Raw genomic sequence first — 19,661 nt, forward strand, 5'->3', positions numbered from 1 at the left:
AAGGCTTTTGTTTGAATGCCCTTTTTAAAAGGGAGAGCTTTTAAAAAGTGTTTTTAGTGCAATTGTTTGAAGAAGGAACTTGGTGGAAACCTTCCTTAAAAGTAAAGTCTTCTTGTCTACATCATCTATAAACATACACCTTGCAGAGTTGCTAGCTTGTAGGGGCAAAAACAGCCTAGAGTTGCATGGCCCCTTGAAGATTCATCATTTACTTCAGCACAAACTTTGTGAACTATGTCCACTTCATCAGGTGCATTATGTAAAATTCTCAGTAGGCAGGCCATAGCTCTTGCACCTTTGGTTGGCTGGCAACCTTCAGTCTCGAAAGACTATGGTAGAAGCCTACAGCATTCCTAGGCGGTTTCCCATCCAAGTACTAACCAGGCCTGACCCTGCTTAGCTTCTGAGATCAGGCATGTGTTATACTGACTTATGTCTTGTACTTTGTCACATGGTGGTACATTCAGCATGTTTAATGAAGTTCTTGGTGATGTTGAAGCTGATGTGAAGCTGGTATACTGCAAGGAAGCTGTATAATGGGGGCCAAAATTCAGAGATGGGCAATTGTGAATTGAATTGCACGCTCCCAGTTATGTGTTATAAGTTGTATGTTATATGTAGAGCCTCTGGCTTAACACACTAGGCACCTTAAAGAAGGATCTGATTAATGGTTCTTTGCAGTGGTTCCCAACCTTTATTCACTTGCATACCCCTTGGCAGCCCATTTCCATAAATTGTACCCCTCATATTAGCTAAATGTTTGAAATTAATATGAATAATATTCATCTCCTCTATATGAAAACCCATACTTCATGTATTCATCACAGTATAAGAAGTTTCTCTTTTTATCTGTTTGAAGAACTGATGACTATGCTTTTGCACTATTTTGCATCAGAAGTGCCCTGAGAAATTCTTGGTGAATGATCACTTTCCATATTATGTTTCAGCTTTTTTTACTGTGCTGGTTTTCAATCATTGGTTCATTCATGAACTGAAGACCCAAAACTAGCTATTGGTGGGGCTTTCATAACTAACTAGCTATCTCCCTTCCTGCCTTGCTGGCCCTGAAGGTGTTCTGGAGCACTACCTGCCTTTTTCTGCCATTATTCAATTCTTTTTCAAGTACTCCTGAAGGTCCTATCGAATGCTCCTGGGGTTACATGTATCCCAGGTTGGGAACCACTGTTCTACTGGTATGTTGTTTACACTGCACTTACTCTGATAGTGTTTACAAAAAGGTTGTGAACACCAGAAATAAAAAAGTTAAAGAATAAAATGTATCTTATGATTTTTTAATAAAGATCTATATTTATAAATATATTTTTAATAAATTAGAGACTGTACAGTTCTTAGGTAACAATTATTGCTAGGTTATTTTTCAGGATCTGGCTTCTGGTAAAATCAGGCAAAACTATAGTCAGACACCCCCCCCCCCCAAAGTTTAAACCCCCTCTCCCACTTATCCAAGGGTCACAGAACATTCCATGATTTTTAACTCAAGATTTATCTGTGAGATCAACTTATAGGTGAGTATCTACAGTAAGTCTTGTCAAAATGTATGGCTGTGGAGTTTAACCAGCCCTTAAAGGATTATGCCCATTAACGGGCAGCCAACTTGAAGATTCCTTAACAAGCATGTCAGCCTCTGCCTTCACAATAAAAAAGAGTAGCATAAAGAAAAGATCAATAACTTGCTGCTATGGAAAGGTAGCTTAAAGAATGGCAATTGTCTTCTCTCCCCATTTCTTATTTGTTTCCTTCTTGTTTTCCATCCTGCCATCTATTAACTACTCTTAAAGTTATACAGAGCATGGAAATACTTTCTCTGACAGAGGCTGGGGCTGCTTCAGGAACAACCTTTATTCCCATTAAGGCTCTTACCAGAAGTTATTTCCTTTTAATCAATAATGTATATGTGTGCATTTTGAATGGCAAAGTGAAGACTGAGTTTACATGGGTGGCTGGCTGCTCCTGCAGAGTTGAAACTTTTATGCGTCATTGTGGAAATGTGAACATGGTTGGCTGAGGTGGGAATCACTCAATGAGACTCACTCAGAATTAATCAGTGATTTGAACTGAGCTCGTTGAGGTGCAATCACTTAGGACCAGATGCCTCCCCTGTCCCCCCAACTCCTAAAACTTACCATGTAGTAGAAAAACAAGAAGAAAAAAACTCTAGCCTTGAATTTTGAACATCAGGCATATCAAAGCTAGTGTGGTATCCTGGTTAGAGAGACACCTGATTTCAAATCCCCACTCATCCATGAATCTTAATGACTTTGGGCCATACACAGTCTGTCAGCCTAACCTACCTCATAGGGTTGTTGTGAGGATAAAAGAAATAGAATAATTTATGCTTCCCTGAATTCCTTGAAGGAAGGATGTGATAAAAATCCAATAAATGTATAGTAGGGCCTCCTTATCCATAGGCTCCGCATCTGCAGATTTGAATATCTGTGGATGTTGAGCCCATGGGTGGAGGGCCTCAAGATGACCTCCTGGATGTGACTGGAAGGTGATCTATGGTGTGGAGAGGCTATGTAACCTACTCTCTCATTAGTTGTATCTGTAATGTAAAAAACAGAAAGAGTTCTTAGATTTTGTTGTGGTGCTAATGAAATGTACGTACCTGATACTTTCTCTTCTTCCTGACCTCAACAGCTGAAAGCTGGTCTTGGCAAAATAGGTACCATGTGATATTCTTCCTTTTTGGAGAGTGATTACTTTTCTAATTTTTTTTAAATAAAGTAGCTGTCACCCATTGAGGACATGAATTAAAGCAGGTCATCCCAGCCTTTCATCACTTTTCTGGGTGTTGGTAGTAATGAATTTTTTATTTTGTGCAGGGCTCACTCTAAATCTGGCACAACATTGTGTGGGTGCATATGTTTTTTTAAAAAAAACAAACCACTACTAATTGAAATTCAAATGAAATGAAGAGGTTGTTTTTTTTTTTTTTTGTTATTCAGCACAGTTGTCTTTTGTTTTAATCCTTGTACGCTCGGTGCACCTCAAAAAGGGAGGCTTTGGTTCTGCTTTTAAATTCAAAGATGAATAAGTTCCAAAAAGGTAAAACAGCAGACATCTCTTTATGTCTTCTAGTCGGAGGGAAGGCAGGGGAGAGAGAGAACAATATTTGTTTGTATTAGGTGAGAGGGAAAAGCAGCTTTGATTATTGGAGGGGGAATAAAATCTTTAATGAGATAAAATTGATTTAAAAAACAACAACATGCAAATGTGTTTCTATTGCCTAGGTAACTATTATGGAACACCCAAGCCTCCCAGCCAGCCCCTCAGTGGGAAAGTGAATAATACTGATGCTTTGCAAAACCTCCAATCCGGCTCCAAGCAGTCGACCCCCAAACGAACCAAGTCTTACAATGATATGCAAAATGCGGGCATAGTGCATACGGAGAATGAAGAGGAGGATGACGTCCCTGAAATGAACAGTAGCTTTACAGGTAAATCTTGCCTATGTATCAGTGTGGTGGTGGGGGGGATGTATGTATTAGTGGTCCTTCTCCAGAAGATTTCTATACCAAAAACTTTAGTCTAAAACAAACTAGAATCTGGATCAGAGAGCCGCATGCTTCTCTGTTAACTGTGGGATGTTGGCAGTGATTATAGCATGGATGAGTGTTCCTGTGGTTCCCAACAGTAAGCTGGAATTTTCTCTGTGGATATTTCTGAAAGAATGTGGTCCTCACATTTCTTTCCTTTAATAGTTAGGGTGAGAATTGCAGCACTCGGCTGAATACATGGGATGAAGTAACATTGGAAAGACTCACCAAAAACCACTTGTGGACTTCTGCCTTTCAGTTAACAGATGGACATGTAGTACTGTAGCAACAAGCAATAGTATAAGGCAGAATTCTTCATCCTTGGGGTCAGGATCCCAGTGGGGTCATGAAGCCTCAGTTTGTGGGGTTGTGGCAACTTACAGAATAGAAGACCACTAGACTAGTGCACTAGTGCAAGGCGTACACCAGTGCCAGCATCTGGTGTACCCCGTCAGGTACGAGGGGATTGTGTCCTAGTCCTGCAGTTGTGCTAAAATAGCTTTCATTAGTGCAGGCTTCATGGTAACTTTTTCTGCTCTCTCCAATAAAAATATTCGGTTCCAGTGAACTGTGCTGGAAGGCATTACAGGGACGGGGGTGAGCGGGTGCATAGGGTACTGGGAGGGAGGTGGGATTTACAGTGGGGTTCCCAGTCTCATACTTCATTTATTTATTTACATATTGGGGTCATGGCACGAAAAAGGTTGAAGACCACTGGCATAAGGCATAGTTACAATTTGCTCAAAGAAATATGGCAGATGTTGAGGCAGTCGAGTGCCTGAGATGAAAACTTCTCTGGGGATGTAAGTCTGGTCTCCTGCTGCTGAAAAAAAAATATTATTTATAACCATTATCATCATTCCTGATATTACTCCTGCAACACCAGCAACGTGCATGAAACTTTAGGGAATACAAGAGTACAGGTCTCTGATCAGGGAGTTTAAAATTTGACACACAAAAAAAAACTCCAGAACTCCCCTGCAAAAGCGCCTTACTGCCTTACTTTTGCAACACTTTTAGAAATCCCTTACTTTTGTGACACCTGAAGGCTGGCACAGGGGACTTATACCGGCCTAGGGCACACTTTGGATTGCGCCGGATCACATGTGGAAGTAAGACTTGCAGAAACCGATGAGAATTATTTCTTGAGTGAAAGTACTGTGGATTGACCTTGGATTCAGTTTTCCAAAGTGATAAAATCCGCTTGCATTTAAATATAAAGTTTTCACTTTGAATAATGCTTGACTATGCTCATGTAGAGAAAGTAGCATGTGTTCCAGCAGAGCGTATACAGCCAGCCAAATGATTATTTGAATTTGAGCAACCCCACCTCCTTTTCTGGTGGAAGATGCCATGGTCACAGGAAGTGCAGTAAACATGATTTCTGAATTCACACGTTACTTTTTCTGAGATGAAGGATGTCCACATGTAGGAATTTTTAGTAGGGTGTTTTGGCTCTTATATACAATAAAAATAATTTTGTTTTGCAGCCTATTTTAAAATGTATCACTTTACCCACACTGTGAGTTTCATCTCCTAAGATGAATCTCACTTTTTGTGTAACCCCCCCCCCCAAAATGCATTTCAGTTTTAGCAAAAACAATGTCCTTTTCTTTGACAAATGGGGCGCAGTGAGTTACAGAAGAAGCTGTCAACTCTGGTTGAAAAAAGTTGTTCTGCCGCCATTGATTTTAATTATATTTAATTTCATTTTATTATGCATGAAGTTGGGTTTGTTAATAGCATATTTATCCTATCTACCTGAAGGTGAAGCAGTATGACTCATTGAAGTGCATCTGAATCCTGTCAATCTTAACTAAAACTATTTTAATGAAATTATGTTAGACATAGTCAATGGTGATGGTGTTTGGGTACTTTAAAAATGGTCATTTTGTTACTTTGCCTGTTAATGAAATTAATCATATTCAGCATATTAGTTAAGGAAGAACAACGTGTGAGTCAACTGAGTTAAAGCACTCTGATTTTATGAGTTTGGTTGGCAACCTTCAGTCTCGAAAGACTATGGTATAAGCCTACAGCACCCAGTATTCCCAGGCAGTCTCCCATCCAAGTACTAACCAGGCCTGACCCTGCTTAGCTTCCGAAATGAGTTCAAGCTCTTTTGTTTCCAAGGTCTGAATTAGAGCCCAATCCTATGCACTTGCTGCACTGTGCGGTACAGCGGCGCTGAAACAATGCTCAAGTAGTACAAACAATTATGGAAATTGGCAAGATGACAATAGGCTTATAGTTGACTAACAACAATTTTTGTTCTGTTTATTGTGTTTCTCCATCTGCAGCAGACTCTGGTGAACAAGACGAGCACAATACACACAGTATCATAGACATTGCTCCTCCACCCGTGGTTAGCGGCATCACCACAGTTCCCACCACGGAACCTTCTCAGAAGCTCCCTCAATACCTACCTCCTTGTGCAGAGGAAAACTTGGGTCCTCTGCCTGAAAACTGGGAGATGGCCTATACAGAGAATGGAGAAGTCTACTTTATAGAGTAAAGTGTTTTGTCTTTTGCAGGGGGCGGGGGGGGGGTCACATCAATATGTCACTATATTTCAGAGCACATGTGTAAACTAGAGATAGAGCTGAGTTGTTACAGCACTTGATGATCAAGCTAGACTTGACAGGGCAGACTTTTGGGTTTTCTTTTAACTGCCCTTTGAGAGATCTAAGCATTTTTACCTGTAGTGGGAGAGATCTCCAATTAAGTGTGAATAAGGGCACAATCCTAACCAGGTCTGCTCAGAAGTAAGTCCTATTTTGTTCAATGGGGCTTACTCTCAGGAAAGTGTTTTCAGGATTGCAGCCTAATATTGCTGTACTAATCATGTGAGCTTGCTTTAAGCTATGTATAGGCATGCCCCGGTATCCGTGGGGGTTGTGTTCTGGATTCCTCCATGTATACCAGGGATATTTCTGAGGTGCTGCAGCCTTTTCCTCATTGCTCTAACGCTCCTTCTTTGTCCCAGGATGCATCGCAATACATTCACTCTCTGGTCACAGTGCATTCCGGGACAATAGTGGGGGGAAGAAGGAACTCCAGAGCAATGTGGAAGAGGCTGCAGGCAGCTCAGAAGGCTGCCTGCAGCCCTGAAAATGCAGCAACTTTGCTGCAGTAAGATAAAGCAAGTGGTTTTTAACCTTTAAAAAGGTGCCTCCAGTATCCGCGGAACCATGGATAACTGAAACCGTGGATACCAGATCCGCAGATACTGAACCCCGCTATTATATGAGCATTAGAAATTATCCAAGAAATGTTCCCATTTGTAGAATGTTTGAACTGTTTCTAGAGTAACCCTGAAAGATAAGCATTAAAGGCTGTTACAGGGCAAGGTATTAACAATTTGATGGTTGCACTGAAATTGTTGTTTCTCTGTATAGTAGATGAATGAGCAATGTTGAAGAATTTGGCTTTTTTTGTTGATGTGTTACTTAGCCCACAATCTTGTGAAGTTCTTTTGTCACTAGAACATCTTGTTAAAACATCTTGTTTCCCTGCTTCTGAACAATATTCAGATCCTGTACAAAAATCTCTTTATTTGCTCAGGACATAAAGTGTTTTGCACCTTGGCAGACCTCTTTACTCTATTATTGTTAATTTGACTTGCTTGCTAGACTTCTATGCACTAGTTTACCAGTTGGAGATTAATTACCCTGAGCACACAAAAGAATTAGATGGGTTGATGCATTTTTGCATTGCGAAGGTGGGTAAAGTAGTGTGTGAAACAGTGACCTTCCACTCTAGCTTTCATATCCCCGGTAATGAATAGCTGGGATGTGAACTCTGTTCTTTGGAAGCAGATCTGTTGTTTAGTTGTATTCCTTCAAAGGGACATGTACATTGCTCTCCACCTAATTTCCAGGGAGGGTTAGATCTTTTGAGATTTGTGGAAGGAACTGTGTTGTAAGGAATACTGAAACTTGTAGTATTATGTAGTTCCCTTTTTTGTTAGCAAAGTCAGACAAAGTGTTTAAACCTCCATGGGTTTCTGGAATGAGAGACTGTGTATCTCTCAGCTGTGTTGTACATACACTAGGAATTAGAATGCTAAACATTTAGAGCAGTGCTTCCCAAACTCCTGCAGGGGAGTTGGGAGCACTTGAAGTGTGTGCAGAGGAGGGCCTGTGGCGGCAGCAGCTGAGGATGGTGCTTACCAGGATTCAGTGTCTGGGGGGTCTGGGTGGTCCAGGGCTCTCTTCAGGGCTCCTTGAGCCTCCAAACTTAAAAAAAAAAAGGAAAAGAAAAAAGGGCACGTCCAGTTTTTATCACGAAACTAGAAGTACCTTTTTTTTTTTTAAGATGTTGGAGGCAGGGGGAGTCCTGCAAAGGGCTCCCCAGACCCCCCCAGGACTGCGGTGCTGGCTGCTAGGAAGTGATTAAAAAACCTTCTCATCCCTAGCAGCAGTGTGATCCTGGGAATCACATTGCTGCCTTCCCCCTCTCCCTGGCCTTTAAAGGGGCAGGGACAAGTGCTTCCCTGGCTGGTGAGTCATGAGCCACCAGTTTGGGAACCACGGATTTAGAGTGTGCCACATAGATTGAGGATGTACGCCTAAAAGCCCACAATTGTATTTAGCCCACCATTAAGGCATTCTAGTTCAGAGATGGTACTTCATATTCATTTACGGGCTCTACCACTCTTCAACAACATACATTTGAATGGTCTTATCTGTGTTTCTGAGCTGGCCTGTAGCTCTATCTTTTCCAACACTCTTCAATGAAGCAGAGGTTTTTAGGGGCATTACTTCCTACTGGACTGGGAAGCCTGAGGTGGTGCTTGTCATCACAAAAGTAGTATGCTCTTCGTGAGCATACTGAGTTTACCTTGGATTCTGCTGCTTCCCAAATCATATCATCATAGATCAGAGTGGTCCAACTTTGAACAGCTGGAGGGCTGTATGACCCTTGCGCCACCCCTGGCTGGACCAATGTGGGGTGTACTCAATTACTCAGAAGTAATTGGCGGTGATGTGGTGTCTTTGTGCTTGTCAGCCGGAGTTGAGTGAGGCATGCTGGGGGAGCATGCTGGATGCCACCTGATGACTGCCAGAACTAGCTTTGCAGGCCATGTGTTTGACCATAGCGTCATAGATCATCATCCCAGGCTCACGTTTGTTTTGTTCAAAATAAATGAAGGCAATTGCTGACTTCATATGCATGAATTCAGTAAACCACTAGAAACTTACATGGGCTGTTGCCCCATCTCAAACTTTGGCCTGCATTATAATCTATGTTCAGAAGCTTATGTGGCATCTAACCTGTACTTTTTTCTGGTTAGACATGCATAGGATTGTCCTGTAAAAGACTCAGTGATGCCTTCCAACCTGTACACCACCGTTAGTGTTCAAGATGTTAAGTGCAGTTTGGCATTGTCCATGCATGCACCACTGTGAAAGGAAGTGCAGATACTATCCTCCACCTGAAAAGAGTTGGAATGTACACTAAGTGGTTATCCATAAACGTGGCTTGGGAATCACAAGGGCAGTCAGTGTGGGTGACTGTTCAGAGTGTATTACAGTGCACTGACTGCTGAAGAAGCCCACACTGAAGACTATCTTGGGTTTCTTGTCCTCGTAATTAGCAAAGCTGTACAGTCAAAAATATGCTTAATAATACTGATTATTTAATTATAACTGACTCGTGATCCCACCACAAACTAATTTTGCCAGGCACCTGTTGGGAAGTTGTTTTTACAAATGCCTGTCAAGCAATAAATGTATGGTAATTAGTATGAGCGGGGTCCTACATGGATTTTCTGTGTACAGGCAGCCCTTGGTATCTGTGGGTTCGGTAACTGAATTTGGTGGATTTGAATATCCATGGGTTCTGAACACGTGGGGTGGGTGGGCCACCTGTTGCTCTCCAAACATGACCAGAGGACCTTCAGAGGGAGGGGGGGCTGCACTTGGCCTCTCCAACCCTCAGAAGGCCTTCTGTGTCCTTCAGAAGGCCAAAAAGCTCTACTTCCTGTTTTCTAAATATGTGTTTAATATTTTTTGAACTGGTTTTATATTTTTATCAAGCTTAGGTCAGGTCTACTTTATGAATTCAGGCCTATGTAGGGACACTGTGAAATGACTGTAGGCACATATACTATATTTCAAATGTTCAATATTTAGAAGGGACAGAGAACTATTATGCTCATATTTTGTGTAAGGTAACAAATGATATATAAAGTGAACTGGTTTGAAAATTTTATACAAAAATGTTATACACAAAGATCTTCAGGGACAAGTATTTTGCTTTTTTTCAACATTTTCACAGCAGGGGGGTTAGGGGAATGAGCCTTCTCGTACAAAGTTGCATTTTTATGTTCTATGCCCAGCATAAAATGAAGAGAGAGCCTTCAGTTCAAATGTATAAATGTGATGGCCACATGTTATTTTTCTGTCACTGGTACTTTAGCTTTAATTTATTTTTTAAAAGGTCACATTTCCATTTTTGATTTGCAGCCATAACACTAAAACAACATCTTGGCTAGACCCTCGGTGCCTGAACAAACAGCAAAAGCCTCTAGAAGAATGTGAAGATGATGGTAAGGGAGTAAATGCTTAAGTAGATTTGGAAAATATTTTAACCTAACATGGTTTTCAAGGAGTGTGTTTCAAGGGCCAGCTTTTTTCACCCAATGAAACGAGTGATCTGCAATATATATTGTACTATCCAGAAATGATTGAGCTCCACTGGCAGGCAGTCAACTAAGATGTTACCTTCCAGAGTGCTAAGGTGAGAGACTTTTGCGTGTCCCTTCATGTTGGCCTTGTGCACAAGCTGTAGAGATGGACTGAGTGAGAAGAGCAGTAGTGGAGTCTCATCTTCTGTCATCGCTTCAGCAAGTTTAGCTTACCTTGTTTCGCTTTCCCAGTTTCCTCGGTTTCCTTCTGAGCGATAAATAATTGTGTATTTCTTTATTTGCTGCTCGAAAAACGTACTTGTAATTCATGAGGCCTTTTGGTCTAATTTTTAAAAAGTCATTCTCTGTGAAATTACTGTTAAGTCATTGACACCTGGAACTATTGATTTCAATCTCATTGTTACGGAAGCCTATAGTGAGGCTTCCATTATTGTACAGGATCTTATGCTTTAGGTTTTCATTTACTTTGATCCAAAATAATGGTTGCTTTTCTATTTTGATATAAATAGTACATTTGTGAAGCTTCATTTCTGCAATGAAATATTATATATAATTTTCTAGTAATTTACTGAACTAATAATTGGCACTGATTTGATTTTTGCATTTCTTGAGACGTTGAAAAATGCAAGCCAGTGTCCAACTTAAGAAGTCCAATTACCTTAGTTTGTGGCAAGGAAATGGGGTACACAAGAGTATACGTTAAGCACTCTTCCAAATTGGAAGTAGAAAAAAGGAAAACAATTAAGAAAGGATCATCAATACATTTTTATCCTTTATGCAACACAAGAGAATATAGCTAATAAACATGTTCACATATATACACTCATATTTAACTCTGTGTGCCCTGATTCATGTATTAGTAATTATTTTATGACGAAAACTTTAATCACAATTTTCCGTTTTTGATTTTTTCCCCACAATGGATTTTAATCACTTCTGTTAAATTGACTTGTTTACTACAGTGCAGTTGATATAGGCATGCATTTTGTAAATATGCTCCTTAGGCTGCAGTCTTAACCACACTTTTCTGAGAGTAAGCCCCATTGAACAAAATAGGACTTACTTCTGAGTAGACCTGGTTAGGATTGTGCCCTAAGTAATGTACTCCTCACAGTGCAGAACACCTTCCCATTTTTAAAGACCCCTGGAAACATTCTCAGGTTCCTGCCTTCTTGAACCACTTTTAAACTGAAAATTCTGGATAAGTGATTGACTCCATAAAATAGAGGCCATTAATATATAGCAGTATGATAATTTTTAACGAGTTGCTGTGTGTGTATATGGCAATTCCTTTTATTCAGCTAATTTTATTTTTCTGAACCTACTTGATAGCTAATGAATGCCTATAGCAACAGGGGATATAAATTCCCTATTATTTTGAAGGTGCCTTATTTTGCTTAACATTGTTTCAGTTACGATTTTCTTTTTTAAAATTGTGATTGAAATGCCATGGAAGGAGAAATGAAAAGCTGTTTCATTGCCATTTCACTGGCAATGTCACATGAAAGCGAGAATACTGATGATGCATATGAACATATAAATATATGAAGATGACTGACACTGGTCTTCTAAACCTCAAGCGGAGCTCTTTCTCAGCTTGGCTACCCGAGATCCTTTGTCTGAATATGCCAGAGATTGAAGTTGGAATCATTCATCATTGGCACCCTTTAGGGTGACTATGGTATCGTGTTCTGAAAAGTGGTTCTGGAACAGCGTCTAGTGTGGCTGAAGAGGCCAATTCTGGAGTGACAATCCCTTCCACACTGGGAGCAAATGTAGTCTGTCCCTGGTGTGTCTCCCTGGCTGTGGGCCTTCCTTCTTTGCCTCAGTCTGTTGGGCAAGTGTCTCTTCAAACTGGGAGAGGCCATACTGTACAGCCTGTCTCCAAGCGGGACGCTCAGAGGCCAAGGTTTCCCATCACATGCATACAATGCTCACTAATCTCTGTGTTCTCCCTACCTGGGCAATTCTAGCTGGGCAATTCACAATGCACATGCAGTTGGAATCACATGCATACAATGCTCACTAATCTCTGTGCTCTCCCTACCTGGGCAATTCTATCAAATTACAGTACAATTTTCTGCATGCCTTCTTAGGGTCTCATTGTATTCAATGGGGCTTACTATCAGGAAAGTGTATACAGACAGACCCCCCCCCCCCCGTATCCACAGATTCAGTATCTGTGGATTCAGTTATCCATGGATTTGTGGATCTAGTGGTTCCCCACGGCCCCACATACCTCCTGCGTTCCCATAAACGTTGTTTAGTGTTATAGGCTGCAAATCTATAAGCTTATAGTGACCTGTAAAAGCAAGAACATTTTTGCCCTGGCAAGGATCTAAACAACGTTAATTGGTATGTGTGGGGGGGGATGCGCAGGAGCCGCAGAGTCAGAATTCCCCCAGATATCGGGGCCCGAAGTTATAGGATCGCAGCCTTAGTAACTTCAGTAAAAGTTTATTTTTATTGATATATCTAAGCCCAGATATATAAAATTTGAAATTCTTTTTTGATGTATATGCCCTGTGGTATAGCAACAGTTCCTTACCAGTTGTAAATTAATTGAAATTAAAAATATGAATAATTTTAAAATAAAGACAATATGTTTTTGTTGATGTATCGCATGTTGGGTGAACTTTTTGACAGCATCTGGCTGACTTGACCTGTACTGTACCAAATCCATTCTCTTTTTTATCATTTGCTTGTAAATTTTATCATCTCCCATTTGCTGGCTGCGAATTCGCTTCCTGACAAAAATGACATCTCCAGTCATTCATGTCATCATTAGCAGATGGAAATGTTGTGAGATAAATAAATGGATGATTATGTGATGCTTTTAAATACAATATTCTTTTTATGAATGGTTGTCGTTGAGTGCAATCAAGCATGAGGAAGAGCTTTTATACTTGGGACATGCATTTTCTAGACTAGGAAGGCCACTGTATAGGAAGGTGCTTCAACATATAGATTGACCTTGAAGCACCTTGAAGGATAATTCATTAGAGGATATTTGATTGTTTGACTTTTAAAGATGGACCCTCAGGAACACAGTATAGTAAGTGTTGACTCTAATCAATCTTGGCTTTTTGTCAGTGGGGTTTTTACAAGAGTTAGCTAAATTAGCTGCACTGAGGTTTTGATTATTAATTAGGGAAATTAGTAGTTAATCAAATTAGGTATTCTAATAGCTGAAGGTACAGCATCACTCCTTTGAGACTGGAATTCGTTGTGTAAAGAAGCACTCTGAATACATGCACAGAGCTCTGCCCTCCTGCAAGCACTTTTCAAAAGGGATGCACATGCAGAAATGCAGTCACCCATACAGCAAATGGAAGCCAGCCATGTAAGGGTCTCAGTGCAAATCTCAGCTCAGGTTTTTGGTTCGGGGTGGCTAACTTCAAAGAAAATGAATGGAGTTTGCTGTAAGGTTAACCAACCCGATCTAATAGTCACGCTGATTCCCCCCCCCCGCACATAAATGGAAAAAGACAGATCTGTATAATGTATTTAAATATGTATTTATTTAAAATATTTCTCCCTGCCTTCCCCTTTTCCCCCAGTTACCAGGTTGTTCAATTAGCCTGGCAGAGCAAAAACGTGGTTTTAGTACTATTGTCAAGGGCCATGCTGCCTTTACATACTAAGGTTTGGTGGTAGGGATGGCCCATCCTATAAGGCCAGCTAGGGAAGTTGCTTTAAGCACCAGGTTGGTGGAGGGTGACATATCTGTCCACCTGCTTGCCTCTCCTTCTTCTCCTTCTCTTCCCGCTCCCTGGAATGGAAAAGGAAAAGGAAGCGTTGATGAGGAAAATGGCCAATGCTTTATTCTTCCATACTCCTCTATATCCTCTCTTCTGCTCCATTCCTCTTATCCTTTTCCATACCAAGGAGTGGAGGGAACAGAGGCTGATGCATCACCAGATAAGGGGGTGACAGCATTAGGTGTGCTATGTCAGGTACCAGGAGGTCTTGGGCCAGCCTTTGTGTGGTTGTCTTGTGGGATTGGGCTAAGTTGGTACACAACTTGGTGTTGGTTCTGCCGATAACTGGAAGGAATTTCTTGCTTGGTGCTGGTATCTGAATTTTTCTTTTAATTTTTTTTCTGTCTCACTGCTCTTCCTTTGGAGAAGAAGGGGTACACACGGAGGAACTGGACAGTGAACTAGGTAAATCATCCATCTCTCATTTTTGCTCTGTCACTTGGACTGCATAGTTATAACTGCTTAACATCTTTTTCTTTTTATCACCTTTGCTTCTTTTTATTTCAAACAAAGCCTAACATGACACTAAAATCTAGCTGGGATCCTTCACTGAAAATAGCTTTCAGTCAAGGTGACTGTTGTGCTATAGCCCTGTGGTTTCTTTGCTGTTTTTCCCTGTAACATTACTTGAAACTTTTTGTTGTAAATGTATCTGTAGGGTCAATAAGGAACTTGTGTAGGTTGACCATTAGTTCTGTTTAGAAATGCTGCCCGAGTACTATTGTTCTGTGTAATTTAGTATGTGATTTGTGGGTCTGTCCATGGGCTGCAGCAAACTAGAATACTGTACTAGTGATATTTACTGTGGGATACAGTGTTAGTGCACGGAGGCCATGATCTGGCCAAAATGGATATTGGCAAAATTGCTGTTAGCTGCTCTGATCCTAGGGAACAGGGAAAGGTACCAATACAGTAAATAAATAAGGACATCATGCCATGTTGATGCATTATGCCTGTGTGTGTGTTTTAAATCTGTGGTGTCAGGCACCCTGTGTTGAAATCAAATGGCCAGAAGTGAAAGGAATTCAGGAAGCATTTTTGCCTAATGGCTTTCATTTATTTTATATGAGTGTGCTGGGAACACACAAGTGGGCAATACATGGCCATAACTGTCACCACAACCATTCCAAACTTAGTTCTTCAACAATGGATGAGGTAGCTGTGGTCCTGCTTAGGGTTTGTCTGAAGGAAGAAAATAGGTCCCCCATCACAAGTAGGGGACCACCAAGGGGTTCACGCCTTGGCCTGTAGCCTTTGATTCTGGCTGCAGAGGACTGATCTCAAACCACAGACTTTTGCCATGGTCCAAAGCACAGAAATCTTTCTCTGCCACAACCTTTCTCCCTTTTCTTCCATCCCCATGCCTTAAACCCCCCCCCCCACTTAATCCCCAGGTCACCCTGAGAAACCCAAATAATTTTCCTACATCATTTCCCCCCTATTTTCACACTCCCCAAACGCTCCCACCATTATGTGCCCCCTTTTTTCCTTCTAGTGTTTTCCTTTCACATCCCTGTTTCTCTCTTTTATCTCCTATAGCAACTGTTTAAAGTTAGATCATCCCATCTAATGAATGGCTAAGATTCCTTATCCCTCCTTCTGATTTATTTATTTCCTTATATATTTATTCCGGTTCCTCCTTCCTTATTATTGTTAACTATCCCCACAATAAATTTTTTTGGGTAACACCTCTCTCTTTCTTCCCCACTGAACCTCTGAGCTGTGCCATTGGCTGCTACGCACAATCCCTGCAAGCAGAATACTTTTCCCTGTGTGTGCATGTTATGTGTGTTTAAATGCACACCCTGCTAATAGAACTGGGTATGAATCTGAAGCAGATTCCAGAGGTTTGACAGAAACTGGATTGAAAGACTGATTCTGTCAAACTATTTTTAGAGCATGGCAGAGACTATATCTCACCCCAGTGAGCTTCAAAGGCTAGCAAAAATAGACCTGTTACGAGCATGGTTATGATGCTATTAGTGTCCATGAATCTCCAAAACCTTACAACGTTGTTATCAGAGAAGTGTATCTTATTGCTTCTGCCTGGTACAAACTGCTGTCTTTTTTTTCCCCCTTATCTTCTATCAATTTCATTTTGAATGGAACATAGAATCAATTCACACTGTGGGGAGAATTTGCTGATCAACTGTTTATGTGCCATCCTATCTGAAAGCATGTGTTAGGACAGGCTTTTGCTTTTCATTTGCCGCGCTGACTTTGCTACAACATAATACAAAGGCACACAGTTTTTAAGTCAGTCAGATTGCCAAATATTAATTAATATACCTCGGAATGATGATGTATTTTATAACTCCTCTTAGGGAATTTAATCTTGATCACAGCCCACTTTCTGGCATTCCTCCTTGTTTTTGATATTTATTGTAAGATTTTCTAAAATGTAAGGCCAACTGGATTCAGCAAGACTGCCTGCTGCGTGTACACTGCAGTTTGTAGAGCTAGACATGGAAGAGAAGAATGGAGGTCCACTTGTTTCCAAACATTAAGGACTCACACCAGGAAGCAGTGAGTGCCTTGAGCTGTAGCCCCTTTCAGGTGTTTTGTACATGTGAAAATTGCTTACACTTACAGAATTCTGTGAGTGTGCTGAAGGAAATATTTTAGGATTCGTTCTCTGACGCAATGCTAAACAGTCATAAAGCCTTTAGATTTCAAAATGTAGGCTTTTATTTACAGCTATTTACAGATTAGAAACAGATTTCAGATTCAGGTTGGATACAGAAGGTTTACCCCTTTGGCTGGTTCCTTTGTTTCTCAGAGAACCACACCCAAAACTTCTCAGTTATACCTTGCAACAAACAAAGTACCCATGTGACACCCATGTGACTTCCACTTCCTTATTGGGCATACTGGTGCATGGTTCCAGCCCTAACTGGGAAGTCTGTTACCCATTCATGGAGAAGTTTCTGGCCTGCAACTTTGATTACACATGAGTCTGGAATTTTACTTCTTGGGACACTATGACGTTCATGTTCTTTTGTACAGGTCAACTTGACATAATGACTTTTTCTATCCTGTTTTTAACAGCAACACTAGTCACTGCTTTGGCTCCTAATTTTGGTTGTTTTTCTCATCTGAGAGAAGTTAGGTTAACCCTTTAAAATCTCCATCAGTGCCCAGCAAGCTTTCCCCCTCCCCATAGTGGACATCCTTCATTCCAAACTTATTCATTTGCTAAGAGTATTTATATACCACTTTTCAACAAGGGTAGTTCACAAATTGGTTTACACAGTAAAATAAATCAGATAGTAACAGGGAAGAGCAACACCACTCTCCCTGTGGTGTTTGTCACTACAGGTTTGCTCTCCACAGGGTGGTGGGTGGTAGAACTAGGAACTAGAACAGGGGTCTCCAGTCTTTTCAGCACAAGGGTTGCACTGTGTATCTGACACAGTGTTGAAGGCCGGAAAATACATACATACATACATACATACATACATACATGGGGAAATGATGATTGAATACAATAAGTGGGGTGGAGCAGGGCGTCTGAGAGGAATTTTTGCAGGGGGTACAAAATTTCCTTTGGGCCCCTTCCCAAAGGGGGAGGAGGGCAATGGGGGCAGGCAGAACAGAGGGCAAAATAGTCAGGGGGACAGTGCGAACAGCCAGAATAGTCGTTGGAGCCCAGGTCTACCAGGCTTCTTGATGTGGAGTCCACGTCTACCAGACCATGTGGCATTTGCAGCTAGTTAAAGTAATATGGAAAACCAAACACACTTCTTAAGTCTCTTTGAAATACATGAAATATAGAAAATATATTTGAAATATAGAAAATCCATTGAAGAAAATTAGCAAAATCATATTTGGATTCACTCTAGAATGGACAATGTGCTATGTGCACCAAAATCAACTTCTGCAACAGCTGTAGCCCCGCATCTCTGGCCCTGAGCTCCTATAAACTCTTTCATGGCAAATGGATCTGCACACCAAAGAGCTCCTGAGCAGGCCAGTTTCTTCCCATAAGAACATAAGAACAGCCCCACTGGATCAGGCCATAGGCCCATCTAGTCCAGCTTCCTGTATCTCACAGCGGCCCACCAAATGCCCCAGGGAGCACACCAGATAACAAGAGACCTCTTCCTGGTGCCCTCCCTTGCATCTGGCATTCTGACATAACCCATTTCTAAAATCAGGAGGTTGTGCATACACATCATGGCTTGTACCCCATAATGGATTTTTCCTCCAGAAACTTGTCCAATCCACTTTTAAAGGCGTCCAGGCCAGACGCCAGCACCACATTCTGTGGCAAGGAGTTCCACAGACCGACCACACGCTGAGTAAAGAAATATTTTCTTTTGTCTGTCCTAACCCGCCCAACACTCAATTTTAGTGGATGTCCCCTGGTTCTGGTATTATGTGAGAATGTAAAGAGCATCTCCCTATCCACTCTGTCCATCCCCTGCATAATTTTGTATGTCTCAATCATGTCCCCCCTCAGGCGTCTCTTTTCTAGGCTGAAGAGGCCCAAACGCCGTAGCCTTTCCTCATAAGGAAGGTGCCCCAGCCCCATAATCATCTTAGTCGCTCTCTTTTGCACCTTTTCCATTTCCACTATGTCTTTTTTGAGATGCGGCGACCAGAACTGGACACAATACTCCAGGTGTGGCCTTACCATAGATTTGTACAATGGCATTATAATACTAGCCGTTTCGTTCTTAATACCCTTCCTAATGATCCCAAGCATAGAATTGGCCTTCTTCACTACCGCTGCACATTGGGTCGACACTTTCATCGACCTGTCCACCACCACCCCAAGATCTCTCTCCTGATCTGTCACAGACAGCTCAGAACCCATCAGCCTATATGTGAAGTTTTAATTTTTTGCCCCAATGTGCATGACTTTACACTTACTGACACTGAAGCGCATCTGCCATTTTGCTGCCCATTCTGCCAGTCTGGAGAGATCCTTCTGGCGCTCCTCACACTCACTTCTGGTCTTCACCACTTGGAAAAGTTTGGTGTCGTCTGCAAACTTAGCCACTTCACTGCTCAACCCTGTTTCCAGGTCATTTATGAAGAGGTTGAAAAGCACCGGTCCCAGGACAGATCCTTGGGGCACACCGCTTTTCACCTCTCTCCATTGTGAAAATTGCCCATTGACACCCACTCTCTGCTTCCTGGCCTCCAACCAGTTCTCAATCCACGAGAGGACCTGTCCTCTAATTCCCTGACTGTGGAGTTTTTTCAGTAGCCTTTGGTGAGGGACCGTGTCAAACGCCTTCTGAAAGTCCAGATATATAATGTCCACGGGTTCTCCCACATCCACATGCCTGTTGACCTTTTCAAAGAATTCTATAAGGTTCGTGAGGCAAGACTTACCCTTACAGAAGCCATGCTGACTCTCCCTCAGCAAGACCTGTTCATCTATGTGTTTTGAGATCCTATCTTTGATGAGGCATTCCACCATCTTACCCAGTATGGATGTTAGGCTGACCGGCCTATAGTTTCCTGGGTCCCCCCTCTTTCCCTTTCTAAAAATAGGCGTGACATTTGCTATCCTCCAATCCTCTGGCACTGTGGCTGTTTTGAGGGACAAGTTGCATATTTTTGTCAAGACATCTGCAACTTCATTCTTCAATTCCTTAATAACTCTTGGGTGGATGCCATCAGGGCCCGGTGACTTATTGATCTTTAATTTATCAATGAGGTCTGAAACATCTTCTC

General features: G+C 41.5%; 1 protein-coding gene across 14 annotated transcripts in view; it reads left to right on the top strand.

The window, feature by feature from the left end:
* The window catches only part of MAGI1 (membrane associated guanylate kinase, WW and PDZ domain containing 1), a 584,211-nt gene that overhangs the window by 444,783 nt on the left and 119,767 nt on the right, over positions 1-19,661 (top strand). For 10 of the 14 annotated variants that reach the window (XM_066618525.1, XM_066618529.1, XM_066618534.1 and 7 more), the window contains exons 4-7: positions 3,255-3,461; positions 5,861-6,071; positions 10,031-10,113; positions 14,340-14,378. In XM_066618525.1, coding sequence (XP_066474622.1) covers positions 3,255-3,461; positions 5,861-6,071; positions 10,031-10,113; positions 14,340-14,378 — 540 coding nt within the window. The remainder of the gene's footprint in view (positions 1-3,254; positions 3,462-5,860; positions 6,072-10,030; positions 10,114-14,339; positions 14,379-19,661) is intronic. The other 4 variants (XM_066618526.1, XM_066618528.1, XM_066618537.1 and 1 more) reach the window with 1 other exon arrangement.

This window comes from Tiliqua scincoides, chromosome 2 (assembly GCF_035046505.1).
Source record: "Tiliqua scincoides isolate rTilSci1 chromosome 2, rTilSci1.hap2, whole genome shotgun sequence".
In the NCBI taxonomy this organism is placed as follows: domain Eukaryota; kingdom Metazoa; phylum Chordata; class Lepidosauria; order Squamata; family Scincidae; genus Tiliqua; species Tiliqua scincoides.